The following is a 16,057-nucleotide window of genomic DNA, read 5'->3' as shown; positions in this document are numbered from 1 at the left end:
GTATTTGAAGTTTTGTCTATTTTAACTTTTCAACACGAGAACAAATAAAACCAAATAAGAACAGATCTTCCCTCAGATCAAAGCCTTGAACCTTCGTACTTAAATATTGACTTCCCCTGTTTCCAAATGCCCTTTTTTTTATTGTTGCTTTCTGTCATTCATCCATCTCAATATCAGATGATAAACAGGACTTAGTTCCCATTCCAACCATTTCCAGTTCAGTTCTCATGCCTGTCTACTCCCTTTCTGTGCATTTCCATTCCCTTCTATATTCCTTTTCTCATTCCCTCCTGTTTTTTTCTCTGCTTGTCTCATCTACCCACAGCTCATACCTCTTTTCCTCCTGTATGTTCTCAATGCCAATGGCACTACTCCGTCGCCCATGGAAACGGCTGGTTCGAGTACGTGATGGGCTCCTACCAGGCAAGGCAAAAGACTAGAAAAAAGGAAAGTGTTACAGGAAGGAAGAAGGGAAACGAGACAGGAAAACTGGTGAACTGGAAGAGCTGGAAAGGGAGCTTGCAACATTAATCCAGATTCTCTCTTTTACTTTGCTATGCTATGTAGTAGCACCACCCAGCTCCAACAGTGCAAGAAAGAATACTTTCTGTCCCTGAAAAAGAGAAGCAAACATTCAAACAAGTGGTAAGAGAGAGTAAGAAAGATACAAGATACACAGCAAGAGATACAGCTAGAATACAGAGAAAGAAGATCAGGAAAGGAGGCAAAAATCATTAACAGGTAGTGAAAACTAGAAGTTAAAGGGGAGAAGGAGGAAGCAAGCCCAAGTCTATGACTTTGCAGTGGTAACATAAAGAATGCATATAATTGAGTAAATGGTAACCTTGAAATTCACACCCTGAAAATTACTTTCTTAGCTAACTCAGAGTTGTTTTTTCTTCAGTTTGCCTCTACTGACATTACTAACGCAGAGACCGCAATAAGCTGCACATGCTTTGGCTAACGTAAAATATTTCCAATATTAGAAACCTGGATACTTTTCTGGAAACACGTTCGTCATAGATTTATAATGCTCTTATCTTTAGTATCCCTATCAAATAAGAAAGATTTTGACAGTGTATAGAAATATTCACTCTTTTTCTCATCCCAAACACTATTAACTCTGCTGTTTGTTCCAAATCTGAAAATTCTATCTACAGCAAAGGAGTATTTTGAACAACCATTGCCCATCTATTTGTTTTAGAGACAAAAAAAAAAAATGAAATTGACTGGTGAAATTGAAAAAAGAAAAGGAACAATTATTGTCCTAGTGCTTTCAGATCTAGTCATACAGTAGCACAGTACCATTCTGGTGAAACCATAGTGCAAGCATTTTTTTTTTTTTTTAAGTTATGACAACCCAGAGGATCTAATACAGGACAACAGAGATAAATGTTTGATGTAGAGTCATGTTTTGTTTTCTTCTTCCAGTCTGCATCAATCTTAGCTCTAGTTTACAGATGACTTGGCGCTAGAGATAGGCACAGACAAAAAAGACTGCAACACGTGTTTTCACTACTTGTGAAATGGAAAGATACAACAGAAAGAGGTTAACAGAAGGACAACAGGACAACCTATTAGTGAAAGAGAAACAGTATGTACAGGTGGGTCACAAAGGTATGCCAGATTTCTTTTTACAGTCCACCTTAATACCTTACCGCAGCAATGGCCTTAGGGCCCTCGGCAACACTCTGGCTCAGAGCAAGGCCAGCTGTCGTCGGGCGGCTGGGCATGGTGGCTGGCTGCTGCTTTCTCATGGATATCCCCATGGTATCCAGGCTCTGGCTGCGGCCTCTGATCACCCGCTAAACAGAAGGGAGGCAGGGAAACAGACAAACACAGATACACATACAGACATGCACACAGAAGGGCACTATGAAAATCACCACAGCAAGGCTAGAAAGCTGGGACAGACCAACACCAGAAACACAGAAATCCTAACTCCTCAAAGGCAGCATCCTACATATAACCCTGCTGGTTGTTGTTGTTCTGGCTGATTTATGGAACTCACTGCCAGTAAAGAACTCTTCCTCAAACATATTCTCTGCTTTTGTCTCATTTATTCTATTGCAATGGAGATTCCCTCACAGTATCCCAGCTTCCTGAATAAGACAACATCATCTGATGCAGCCTTGCCCAGCATAAGCTACAAAACACAAAACTGAACTGAAGACTGTAAGATTATGCATGAAGGCGGGAGCAGCCATTTGAAAATACGCAGCATTTGAAAAAGCCATTTTCTGACATTTCTCAGTCTTTTCCAACCCTTTGCAAAGGCTCTTTGCGTACAATGACTGGTAAATCATAGCACCTGCTGTAAGTCAGAAAAGGACATTTTTAGAATAATTACTTTAAGCTGAAGGTGGTTATGAAACTCCTGGTTAGCAGCAAGAGGAGGGTAGATTGACTGACATCCTAATACAACTCACCAGACTGTCCCAGATCTGACTAAAGTTACACATACACTTAGTAGTTACATGTGACTGGCTTAGTTTCACCATCCTTTATAACATCAATCAGCCCATCAGACAAAACAAGGGGAGTTCATCTAAAGAAGAGCTTTTTTAGTAAGTCTCTCTGTTCAGACAGACGAAGAAATTGGTGACACAGAAATGGGAAAGTGAGAGAAAGGAAAGTGATGCAAGATTTTTCCTATATAAGCAGCTCAAAATTAATTTCTCCTGTTTGTTCAAAACTTTGCTTTCATCTATTGTCTTGATCCTTGCACTTTTACAAGTAAGTTGTCACCTGATCCTGACTTTTAAAAGTGAGAGTAATCTAAGCTGAACAACAGCAAGTTAACTCTGGCTTTTAGAGGGAAAGTAAAGCATCATTATTTTTTAAACAGTACACGCTAAGTTGTGTTGGAAACTCTTGCAGTGGCTCCTTCAACTCTTTCAGCCATAATGAAAATGAACTGGAAGTACTCTACTGTGAGAAATTAAAGCTGATTCCTACTAGTTATTGCAATTCCTCTTTTAAGCACCTATACCCTTCCCAGCAAGTCAAGGAATGAAACCCCATCTGACACTAGACACCAGCATGATGCACAAAGAAGAGTCTGATGTCTAGTATAGGAGAGACAGTATAGGATTCCATCAAAGACCAAGCTTTAGCTCTACAGAAAGATGTACACAAACTGAAAAAATTGGTATTTTTGAATGACATAGTAAAGCACAGTTGAAGATGCTCTAAAGAAAGACTGCTGCAAGAAAAGTCTTCCTTTCCATCTCATCCTCTGCACAGCTTATCACTAGGGTCGATATTCCTGATGGGACACAGTGATCCTCAACAACAACAACAACAGTGGACAACTGGTAAGGAACTGCTTCAGTCAACTGTGACCCACCTTGAAATTCTCAAAGAAGCCCCCGCTGCCATTCTCTGTCTTGTCATCTTCTTCTACGGGCAGTCCCATCATACAACGGCTGCGAAGCTGCAGCTCCTCAAAAAGGCTCTCCAAGAGAGCACTTCGGGTTCTCTCCTACATCATCATTGGGAATGAAAATAGAGCTATTATGGGGAGAATGTAGAAGGGTGCTGTTACTGCAGTATCTCTCGTCCTCATTTCAAAAATAAAAAATATCATGAAAATTAGTTTAAACAACATGAACTGATTTTAGCTGTGTAGATATGGAATTTATAATTGTAGATAGCCCTTGTAAACTCCCCTTTTGAATCAAATCATAATGGACATCAGGTTTTACAGGTGATGAAAATGAGGCATGGGTTGAGGGCAGTTTTTTCTTAGATCAGGCAAGCAGCAGAGCTTGGAACAGAATTTTGGGACTTTGAACAAAACTCTTGACAGTACGTACCCTGAAATGCAATACTGAGTCTCAACTAACACAGAATTTCCTCCAGCAGTATCTATGCATCATATTCAAACTCTTACTGGAGGATTACACAATGACAATGAATGTACCTATTCATACCCTACTACGCCAGCTGTGAAATACAAAGGCAGGATTCACATGGCTAAGAATAATCACATTTAAATATCAGAAAATCAGAAGTAGAAGAGAGTAAAAAATTATCTTGTATTTTCTTAATCTGGCAGCAACATAGTATTATATTTTTTAATGGAAACAAACAGGTAACCATCCCACCTTTAGTTTAGCAAATTTTTCAGCTCTATAGCAGCTGTATTCAGCATTGATGAGCTTGACCAGAAGGAATTCACGAAACTCTGTACTCTACAAAACAAGATGAAAACCCGACTGGAGATGAAGACAGCAATAGAAACATCAGGTGATAAAAGCTCTACCTTACTACTCTTTAGACCTCCAAAGCCATCTAGCCAGACTGACAACACAACAGTGAATACAACTGCGAATAAAAGGGTGTGTAGTATTTTTCCCTGCCATCTAACAATGCACCAGAGAAACAAACCTTTCTAAATATGGCTGGATTTGGTAGAGAAGGTCCAAAGAAGGGCACATCATCTCGGGCTGTGACTGAAACCTGAAACAGTACAAGGGAATGAAATCAGTATCATAATACAACTGAGACTATTACAGATTTCAAAATTCTGTGTTCGCATGCATGTATGTTGCAATGTATATATATAAGAGACACTGTTGTACCGCCAATTCCTTCTGAATCATTTCCATTTTCCAAAGGTACCTGTCAGTTCCTGACCTCAGTGAATGGATCATAGAATTACAGAATCACTCAAGTTGGAAGGGACCCTTAAGATCATCCAGTTCCAACCCCCCTACTATAGGCAGGGACACCTCCCTCTAGACCAGGTTGCTCAAAGCCCCACTCAGCTTGGCCTTGTATGCCTCCAAGGAGGAGGCGTCCACAACCTCTCTGGGCAACATGTTCCAGTGTCTCACCATCCTCACAGTAAAGAATTTCTTCCTAATAGCTAGTTCAAATCTACCCTCTTCCAATTTAAAGCCATTTCCTCTTATTTTGTTGCTACCTGCCCTTATAAAAAGTCCCTCCTCAGTTTTCCTTGCAGGCCCACTTCAGGTACTGGAACACTGCTACTGGGTCTCCCTACAGCCTTCTCTTCTCCAGGCTGAAGAGCCCCAGCTCTTTCAGCCTGTCCTCATAGTGGAGGTGCTTCAGCTCTCCGTCCCTCATATTCATGGCCCTCCTCTGGACCCTCTCCAACAGCTCAGTGTTCTTCCTGTGTTGGGGGCAACAGAACTGGATGCAGTATTCAATGTGGGGTCTCACAAGAGCTGAGTAGAGGGGGTGAATCATCTTGCTCAGTCAGCTGGTCGTGCTTCTCTTGATGCAACCCTGTATATGGTTGGCCTTCTGGGTTGCATGTGTACATCGCCAGCTAATGTTGAGTTTTTTAACAACCTACACCCCCAAATGCTTCTCCTCAGGGCTTCTCTCAACCCATTCTTTGCCCAGTCTGTATCTGTGCTTGTGACTTCTCTAACCCAGGTGCAGTATCTTGCACTTGGCCTTGCTGAACTTCACGGGATTGGCATGGGCCCACATCTCCAGCCTGTCCAGGCCCCTGTGGATAGCACCCCTTCCCTCCAGTGGGTCAACTGCACCACTCAGCTTGGTGTTATCTGCAAACTGTGGAATCTACACTCAATCCCACTGTTCGTGTTGCCTTCAAAGATGTTAAACAGCACCAATCCCAACATCGATCCCTGAAGAAAAAACATTCATCACCAGTCTCCACTTAGACACCAAGCCATTGACTGCAAGTCTTCGAGTGTAACCATCCAGCCAATTCCTTATCTAGCAAGTGGTCCATCCATCAAATCATTTTTTCCCCAATTTGGCAACCAGGATGTCATATGGAACAGTGTCAAACGCTTTGCACAAGTCAGGTAGATTACGTCAGTTGTTCTTCCTTTATTCACTGATGCTGCATCTCCATTATAAGAGGCCTCCAAGTATGTCAAGCACAATTTGCCCTTGGTGAAGCCATGTTGGTTGCCACCAATCACTTCATCTTTATTTTCCATGTGCCTTACTAGGGTCTACAGGAGGATCTGTTCCATGATCCTGTCAGGCACAGAGGTCAGACTGACTGGCCTGTAGTTCCCTGGATCTTCTTTTTTTTCCCCCCTTCTTGAAAACGGGAGTTATGTTTCCCCTTTTCCAATCAGTGGGAATTTCACCAGACTGCCATGACCTTTCAAATATGATGAGCGGCTTGGCAATTTCATTCTCCAATACTGTTTTACCTCCCAGAAACTCAATCATAAAATAAAAGCAAAAAACCTTGCCAAACCTTACATTTTAAAGTATTCTTAATAATAAATATATTTAATAATAGCCAATGTATTTAGAGGAGAAAAAAAGATGCTTCCATTCAACCTGCAAGATTTACCTCCACAAGACAAACCAAATGTTAATATTAACATCTTATTTTTTTTAACCAGACTTCTCAGTAGGGATATACTGTACACTAAGGGGAATATCAGGGAGTATCCCAGTACAGTGATACTATCTCTCTTAGACACACGTAATAAGCACACAAAAGCAGGTTCCCAGCAAGAGGTAAGTGCATCTGTGCTTTTTTTTTTTTTTTAACATGCTCCTACCTCACACACCAATGCAAAATAAATAAATAATAATGCACGTCCATTTTTCAAATGGACGTCACTTTGCTCTTCACAATACTTACCATGTATATGTAGCTATCTTGCCAGATATTTCAGTTACTTTTTTCTTCATGTTTGAGATGGAACAAGGAACAGTATCATTCTTTTCTATTTCATACAACAGGGAACAACAGCAGTGCATCTTAACAGCAACTGCCTCAAAATAACACCCCACTGTAAATATCACAGAGCATATCACAAAGTTGTATGAATTTAATGAGACTAAGGAAAGAGGCCCTAAATTTAGATCAGATTTCTCACACTATAGGCCAGCTACACTAGTTACAAGGCCTTCCTCTCCCTCCCAACAGACTAAAATCCTGCTTTGCATTCTTAGTTTTCTGTTTGTAAAAATCGATTCAAATAAATAAATATAATCAAAATTCAAATTTAAGCATTAGACACTAGAGCCTAGAATGCTCTCACGGAAGAATTACTTAAAATTCCTTTGGAAAAGCCCTTAAATAAAACTTCATTGGCCTCAGAGTCATAGCTGGGGTGATTTTTTTTAATGAAGTGATATAGGCAACCTTACTACTCTGCCAAAAATAATGCCATTGCATGTAGGCAAAAACAATACTGGGAAGAGAGAGACAAATGACAAGCTTCCCCTGCTTTTTTCCTTTAAAAAATATAAGATGGACAGCAAGAGAATTAGAACCTCAAGCCTCTGATCATCAGGCAGCTATTTTGTCATGACAGACTTAGATGTTCACAACATATAAAACAAAAGAATGTTGTTATTCCACCACTACCACTCTTTTTGTGGAAGATGAGACAGAAATCCTGTTATAATTTTGACATTCTTGCTGCTCTTGTAGACCTAAAAGGCTTAAGGATTCATTATCACCAAATTAGAATTTTTACGTAAAAGAGACATAGCACTTTGATTAAAATGTTTCTATAAAAGAAAATCCATCATAGAATGCAAAATAATAAGTGTTCTGATCCCTCATCATGATTGAAAGTTGAATTTAAAGTCAGAGAGATATCCATATAGAGCCATGCAATAAATTGCTCTGGTAAGAGGCTGTGAATACAGAATATTTGTTCTAGTAGGGCTGCTGTAAAATGGAGGGCCCTAAGATGTAGTACTTCTCTTTCAGATGGGCATTGGTTCCAGGATCCACCAAAGCAGATGCAGCTGGTTAGAAGTCCACAGAATAGGCCAGCCAGCTCTATTTGACATGCAGTGTCAGGATAAGCAAGCTCTCAGCACTGTGCTATATAGCATGAGCAATGAAGGCATGGCTGTTACTAAGCGTCACACAAAGTTAGGTGAATGAGGTTTTCTTGACTCATACAGTGCAAGAAAGAGATCATCCAAAATGTGATCACCTGCTCCTTGTGCTCTTTGATATTTTATCTGAACTTTTATCTGAATATAAAACTTATCTGCATTTGTCTTGCATTAAATCCCAGGTGTTAGGCTTTATAAATCCATCAGCTACACTGGAAAACATGCAACTACATAGTTGCATGTATTCATACTTACAAATCAATCAAATCTTTTTCTTTTTTTACATTCTATTTGCTAGGTAGAGATAATAAGCATTCCTGGACTTTGCTCAGTAAAATACTCGTGTTCCAGAATCTTGATCATTCTCAGTCTTAGCTATTACCCTTCTCCAGCTTATCCATATTTTTATTAAATCTGAATACTCACTAAGCAGGATCACAGACTACTAATAGTAGAAATCATATCAATCAGAGAGGACCTCCACAAACCTACAGAATAGAGAATAGTATAGCAGGAAGGAGACTCCTAGTCAGAGATCAAAGTGTAGGTAAAGGGGAAGGAGAGCTGGTGACAAACACTGGATCTCTAGGCTTACTACTTGCTTTTCACTGAGAATGTGGTTAACACTTACTGACAGAGCAAGCAAAGGTGTTTGGAAGACAGCTGGCCAAACCTGTACCCTCTCCCAAAAGCCCAAGAACAGGTTTTTGCTTCAAGGGTCAAAGTCAGTACCTCACCACAGAAGAGTCTGTTGGCTCTGTTTACCTTGTAGAGGGTCTCCCCACTACTGCTGTGAGTGAGCTGAACTACCACATATGCATGTAGGAAATTAGAAGCGATCATATCAGGCACAAAAGGTGTGCTTTCATCCTGGAAGATGATGGCTACAATGTCATTCCCAATGTGACGCTTCCGCTGAAGCTGGAGAGTAAAAAGAAGAAAAACATTGAGGTGAAAAAGAGTAAACAGTACGATGGGGCCTAAAACATGGTCTGTTTAGCATCTCCAGCCCATCTTCTCTAGCAGAACCCCCATCACCACTTTTACCATTCCTCCTGTCATACTTCCCAATATCATGCAGTTAGGTGCTCTACTCCTTAATTAGCTCCTCAATAAATACCCCTCCCCTCTAACCCACACTCTTGAATTCCTTAGTTCTACTCACAAATACCTGTTGGGAATCTCCTTCAGCGAAGGGCAGTTTTGTAGATACATGAAACATGATTTCTTTGCCCCGGAAATTTGTATAAACTGATTCGGTGCCCGTTTGACCTCTGATGACATCCAAACCTCCCCGGAACCTGAATAAATCCACGCCACACAATAGGTTGGGCAGGACGCAGATGAAAAAGTGGAGAGAATAAAGAAGATATCAGTAACACTAGCTTATGCATCAATAATATCAAAGGTAACTTTAAAGAAATCAGCAACAGAGGTGTACCTCATCTTCCAAAAACAAATGCACTAATCAAAGCTGCAAAATGTTTCTGCCAGCGAACAACCTTTCTTGCTAAAAGCTATGAAGCTAAACCAAAGATCCTCAAAGGATCTACTTTGTTTAGCATTCTTCTGAGAAACATAATCCATATTTTAGAACTAGAGAAAGCAGCTCTGTGGCAGAGCCACAGAATCACAGAATGGCCCAGGTTGGAAGGGATCTCAAGGATCATCAAGCTCCAACTGCCCTGCCACAGGCAGGGCCACCAACCTCCACATTTAATACTAGCTCAGGCCGCCCAGGGCCCCATCCAACCTGGTCTTGAACACCTCCAGGGACGGGGCATCCACAACCTCTCTAGGTAGCCTGTTCTAGCACCTCACCACTCTCTTAGTAAAGAACTTCCCCCTGCCATCCAACTTAAATCTTCACTCCTTCAACATAAAACCATTTTCTCTTGTCCTGCTGTTATCTACCCTTTCAAAGAGTTGACTCCCCTCCTGTTTATAGGCTCCCTTTAGGCACTGAAATGCTGCAGTTAGGTCACCCCACAGACTTCTTTTCTTCCTGTGACTGCAAAACAAACTTGCATTTATACAGTCAAAATAAATATTTTCTTTGATGATCCTGTGTGATGTGTTGAAATACTCTAAGATTCCTAAATGAAAATTTATCGCTGAGGCCTGAAATCCAACAGATTCCCAGGCAGGATGGTTGACAAAAGTCTGATGGGCTTCTCTACCCTCCATCCCAGCACTCCATATTTAGGACTAATCCCACCAAGTCTCACTAATACCAATGATAACATTACTCTGGGATTGGACCAAAGCTCCCACTTCCTCAAACTTCATGCATTGGTATTCAAGCATTTCAAATGTGCTCCTGATCCTTAAGTGCCCCTTGGACTGGCAGATGATCCCATCAGCCTTGCCAACCTCTGATGATGCCTTAGCATTCCTTTAGCTTGACCTCAGTATTCCTGATAGAATCTCACTCCGGCATCAATCCTTGTTTAAAGCCTTCAGCCTGGCCAAGTTACAGGCTAAGAGATATTTCTCCCAACAAAGATGAAATCACTGAACCTTTTGTGTTCCCTAACCCACCCTGACTTTTAAAACATGCTTGTTACACACCCACGGAAATCCTGCAGCTGAATCTTGTCACCAAGGAAATCCAAGAACTCCAGGAATCCCAGACTCTCTTCCGTGTTACTGAAGACTTCCTCTTCAGTTGTCTTCAAAAGGAAAAGAGAAAAGGAAAAACAGTACAAAGATTACGCAAAAACACAGTTCAACCAGCTTTGAGTACTTGCACAAAGGAAACAAATCAGTCAATATAAGGCAAGATTGTGTCCCTACTGTTTAAGGAGTCTATTTTCCAGTATACCATACTTTCCACAGGACACTACAGACCTTGTTATTAAACTGAAGCTAAGAGAACTCACTCTTTCTGTTTTGTCTTGAGGATGGTAGAATCTGAATGAGCTTACCTGTCCAGGTTTCTGGTAGATTACCCCAAATTTGAAGTTATTGCTTATGACATGTTCATCAAATGCAACAATAAGCTGTGAAGCCTGTGAAAATGAAAATACAAATTACTAATTGTACTAAATTAGCCAGCTCTTGATGAAAAGGTACATAGAATCAGAAATTTATACCTTGGGATAGAGGACAGGAAAGAAGCGTTCAACATTCACATTTTCACACAGTAGCTGTTGAGAGACAGAAAGGGAAACAAAAGTGTGATTATCATGTGCTCTTGCTTGCTGCAAGCACGACAACATGGACACATAATTATCTGACAAGAGACCTTTCAAGAGAAAAATCGAAGGTAACATTAGAAGAGAGAGAAGAGGAGCTAAATGGAAGAATGAAAGGGAAGTGCATGAAAGTACTGGTGCAAAAAAGTAGAAAAGAGAGAAGTGGGAGGACAGTAATGTGAAAGTAACTGGAAGGATGAGAATTAAAAAGAGACAGAGATAGTCTCAGGGCGTAAGAGTGAGAAGGCAAGCAAGAATCTCACCTTTGCCATCTGGACAGCATTAGGAAACTCATTTAGACAGGAAATGGGGATCAGATCATGTTTGGTACCAGTTCGTGTCCTGAAATAAAATAAAAACCACATTAAAATAAATGTTGAAAGAGGCAGATGTAGCACTGGCTCTTTAAACAAACAGTAGCCATTCCTTCAAATTGTTCTTAAAACAGTTAATTCCAGAAGAATAATTTTAAGCTTACTGCATAAAACCACTGAAAAAAGAGGGGTACTTACTACTCATCACTTGTTGTGGGAAGCAGGGAAAGACAAAACAGGGAGGCACAAGAAAGACATGGGCCTGTTAGAGAAGGTCCAGAGGTGAGCCAAGAAAATGATCAGAAGGCTGGAGCACCTGTCCTATGAAGACAGGATGAGAGGCCTGGAGTTGTTCAGCCTGGAGAACCAAAGGTTCCAGGAAAATCACACTGTGGCCTTCGAGTACTTAAAGGGGGCATATATGAAGAACATTTAAAGACTCTTCACCAAGGCCTGTAGCGTTACAAGAAGTAATGGCTTCAGACTGAAAGAGTCAAGATTTAGATTATACGTAAGGAGGAAGTTCTTGTGACACTGGCATAGGCTTGCTAGAGAAACTGTGGATGCCCAGTCTCTGGAGGTGTTCAAGGCCAGGCTGGATGGGGCCCTGGGCAATCAGATCTTGTGAGAAGTGCCCCTGTCAACAGCAGGGGGTTGGAATTCGATGATCTTTAACATACATTCCAACCCAAACCATTTCATGATTCTATGATTCTGTGCTTAGTCTCCTGCTCCTTTCCATTCTTTTATTGCTTTAAGAAATAATTTGCTTTTTCTTTTCCATTGTCTACTACCAAAATTAATAAAACATGTTAAATATAGTTCATGGACACAAGATCTATACATATAATCCAATACAATGGTTTGAGAAGATTGTAAAAGGAGCGTTTGAAAGGTTGTTGAAAGGTCTTTTAGAGACAGCCGAGGAAGGCAAACCTATGAAAAGTATGGGAGGTAGAAATTGGTGTAGCAGTTGTCCAGAGAGCACATGGAGAAAAGCTTCATTTTTCCATGTATATATTAAAAAAGAGGTGTCCTTCTAGGGAAGAAGGAAGATTTGGCTGTCAGAGTCCTCTTCCACCAATATAAACAAGTTATTGGGCAAAGATGCTGCATATAGTAGAATATCTTAACAGAGAAATAAATATCCTTCTTTCTTCACCAGTCTTTTCAATGTAGGAAGGTTTCGAGGCTCAGATGAACATTCCCTGGTTCAGCTCATAAGTATGCTCTCAATTTTTCCCCTAGAAGATTCTTGCTCTGCCTAGTACTCTGAAGTGTTCTCCACATACAATGGTGGAAAGTACCAGTGACAGTCTCGTAGCTGATTCCTACTCATGTTTTCTCTTGATACTGAATGAGAGATGACAAGCAGCAATGGTATGTCAGTTTCTCCAAGTAGCATATTGCCTACCAGAAGTGGCCTCGGTCAACAGAGTAGGAAATAGCTTTTCTGCAGCATACTTCTCACCTACACAAGATCCATCTATTCTTCCTCTAGTTTATTCAGCAGCTCTCTGGGCTTTGTTAAAGCCCTAAAGGGGTACACACTGGCACATCAGAGGCTGTCCTGGGAAACGAAGGGATTTCCTAGCTCACCTTCAAGTGGGATTTACTCTCAAGTACAAAGACCATAGATAGGCCCAAGATAGTCTGCCCTCAACTAGGAAAGGCACATTTCCTCCCTCAAGAGTGCTCACATCTCTAAGTAAACAGAATTAACAGAAGTTTCTTTCTGAAGGAAGAACAATTATTTTTCTCAGAAGAACTGTAAGGATGTGCCCACAAACGCTTCAGCTTCCTGAAGAAAACTGCTAGGAGAAAGTCAGCGGAAGGCAAGAAAGGAAGGTTCAAAGGTTTCTTTACAGGCGTCTCTAAGAGAGAGACATGAGATTCACACCCGTATCTATGCAGAGAAAATTCAAGGTAAGATGAGAGACACAGCACAGTAACAGATACTACTACAGAAGATACTGTTACCTCAGCAACAAACGTAGATTTTCCTGTTTCTCAGACTGTTCATACTTCACAGAAAGTATCAAGTAGCCCAAGGACACATCACTGGAATAAAAGTTCTGGTGCTCCTGAAAACAGGAATTCAAAATGCATTATTCCCAACATGCTTCCCAGAGAAATATACCAAAGTTTTTACAATAAAACCTGTCCCTCATGACTAGCTTGTTTTTTCTTTAAGTAGCAGTGGCATGCTTGAAGACATGGTAACACTTGTCTTGCAGCCTCCTTGGTAATCAACACATGAGTATATAAGTTCATCCGCTACCAGTAGAGTACTTCTGAAAAGAAGTAGAATGAGAACATTCAACAACAGATTTTGAAGGACTCCAGTTTCTTGTAAATAAATTCCTATATTCGATAGATTTTCCCCTGTACCCATTCATACTTTGCATAACGCTAAACATAACCGGATATAGTTATGGAAATATTCCATACAAACAGTAATGGCAGGATCAACCCACCAAATACAACACACTCTGTTGTTGCTCTCTACGAGCATGTACATCTCAGTGAGGATGCAGCCAGAATCTCAGGAAACTATGTTGCAGGTAGAGCATGTTCTAAAACCTACTAACACTAGCACTGTTTCAGCTTTAGTGGAGTGCACCTCAAACAGAATGTAATTTAGCTTCTTCTGTCTAGCACTGAACTACAGTGCAAACATTTTTACAGGGACTATACAGAAGTGACTGCAGCCATATATTTCTTCCAGGTATATGGCCATAGGCCTGGTTGTATCAACAGAGGTTAAAATCTACAGACAAGTGAAATGAATGGAAACTTCTAGCACAAATAGAATTCTGTATAGGTGGAATCATCCAGAAATATTTAAATATTTTTCATCTTCCTAGCAGAGTTAATCATCATCAGGAAAACCACTCAGTAGACAGTTCTGGAGTTGGCCACCACATATGGATCAGTTCCTGGGCAACCTGATCAAGCTCTGCATGTCCCTGTTCATTGCAGAGAAGTTGAACTAAGTGGCCTTTAAAGATCCCTCAACTCTAAGGATTCTATGATTCTATGACTGTAAAAATCTGATCAAATAAAGAGGCTGAATTAACACTTCAACAAATGGTCATAAATTATTGTGTTTGAGGTGTAAGCAGGACAGAGAGATCAATGAGAATGTCATGCAGGAGATCCAATTATCTTTGAATTTAATCAGAATCAAAACAGTATCATAATCTTTCCCTGATAATGAGAACTTCTGTTGAAAGTGATAGTAGTAGCACATTCCACTATTAGGTCTCCAACCCAGAAGGATATGGTGAGATTAAAGTGGTATTTCTAGGCTAGAAGGTAAGGTGAGAGTCCTCCTCAGTAAAGCAAAGTAAGAATAAATAAAACATAATAAATCCAAATTAAGAAACCCCAAACAAAAATCATCTCAGCTACACTACAACAGGCAGAATTATCAGTGCTTCCTTATGCCTTGGGGCCATGGAAATCAGGAAAAAGTCATACAGCAATCTGCTGACCAGGGGACTGTTCAGGCAACAGAAAATCAAGAGCTGATTTTGATAGATCTATTTTTACAAAGAAATTTTGAGATTTACCCAGATTAAGTACCTGAAGATATCCAGCTGTATTTCCCACCATTGGTTACAAAGAAAAACATGCTCTGACTACTCAATGAGCTATCAAATGCTCCCAGAGGATAAAAAGCACACGCCTTAATAGGGAGTTTGATTCCCAAATTCCAATAGATCCAAATTGCCTAGATGCAAAGTGTTTGACATGGTCAAATTAAATGAAGGAGAGAGATAAAATACCTCTTCCCTGCAAATAATATGTAGGTTATTCTATCTCCAGAACAGTAGTTATCTCAAATTCAAGTAAAGGAGTCACTGGCAACCTGAGAAGACAGCTAGGTATTGTGCAGTCAGTCATCAGGATTGAAAGATTCAGGGGTTGCATCACAGGAAGTATTGTGTAAACCCAAACTTGCACACAACACAGAAATTTTAGGCACTGAGACGGTCAGTGAAGCGTCAATTGCACAGTCAGAACTTCCACGACCTGGAAGGTGTTCTGTGAAAGGACTACTCTGGACACAACTAATTAATAAGAACTCAATGGGAGCAAAGTGTCATTTGATCAAAATGAGTTGCTGTACAGCTGGCTAGTCTGATAGCTCCTTCTTTAGCCTTCTGCCTGGAAAATATGGAAAGTCTGTTCTGTATCTGATGGATTGCAACCTCTCCCAGTACAGCTGTAAGATCTTCTTTTGCTGTGGAAAAAAAATCAAAACAAATGTTTATATTAGTGATAGTGCTGACTATCTGTGAAATAAAAGATAGTGATATATTAGTTATATACTCTGATATCCACATGAACGTATGCATCTTGAAGTTGACAGACATAAATCAGTTCCATCTTTGAAAAAAAAGGACTAATTAAGACTTACAGTTACTCCCCTGAACCTGGATGTAAAAATGAAGCTATTGAACTTTTTTAAAGTATCAGAGATATCATTGTCCTCACTTCCTCCTTGACACGCACACACAGCAAAGATTCAAGGAGCAAAACAAGAGCATGCTCAAATGACTAAGATGAAGACTAATATCAGGGAAGTCCATAAGCCAAAGAAGTCAGATGCTAAAGTGTATGCCCGAGACAAGCTGTTAAGGAAAAGATGGCACAATGCTGACAAAATTCAGGACTAGAAGACACTAAAAAAGACTTCTGAGGTGACCT

General features: G+C 40.4%; 1 protein-coding gene across 15 annotated transcripts in view; it reads right to left on the bottom strand.

The window, feature by feature from the left end:
* RAP1GAP3 (RAP1 GTPase activating protein 3) overlaps positions 1–16,057 on the bottom strand; it is a 55,995-nt gene that overhangs the window by 5,036 nt on the left and 34,902 nt on the right. For 7 of the 15 annotated variants that reach the window (XM_025142814.3, XM_046905546.1, XM_046905651.1 and 4 more), the window contains 12 exons: positions 13,322–13,425; positions 11,291–11,369; positions 10,926–10,979; positions 10,758–10,841; positions 10,402–10,502; positions 9,002–9,131; positions 8,596–8,751; positions 4,393–4,464; positions 4,110–4,196; positions 3,350–3,484; positions 1,659–1,805; positions 333–436 (listed from right to left, as the gene is read on the bottom strand). In XM_025142814.3, coding sequence (XP_024998582.2) covers positions 333–436; positions 1,659–1,805; positions 3,350–3,484; positions 4,110–4,196; positions 4,393–4,464; positions 8,596–8,751; positions 9,002–9,131; positions 10,402–10,502; positions 10,758–10,841; positions 10,926–10,979; positions 11,291–11,369; positions 13,322–13,425 — 1,253 coding nt within the window. The remainder of the gene's footprint in view (positions 1–332; positions 437–1,658; positions 1,806–3,349; positions 3,485–4,109; positions 4,197–4,392; positions 4,465–8,595; positions 8,752–9,001; positions 9,132–10,401; positions 10,503–10,757; positions 10,842–10,925; positions 10,980–11,290; positions 11,370–13,321; positions 13,426–16,057) is intronic. The other 8 variants (XM_046905607.1, XM_046905632.1, XM_046905698.1 and 5 more) reach the window with 3 other exon arrangements.

Source organism: Gallus gallus, chromosome 1 (assembly GCF_016699485.2).
Source record: "Gallus gallus isolate bGalGal1 chromosome 1, bGalGal1.mat.broiler.GRCg7b, whole genome shotgun sequence".
NCBI classification, from domain to species: domain Eukaryota; kingdom Metazoa; phylum Chordata; class Aves; order Galliformes; family Phasianidae; genus Gallus; species Gallus gallus.
The sequence above is the reverse complement of the archived record's forward strand: the minus strand, read 5'-3'. Positions and strand labels throughout refer to the sequence as shown.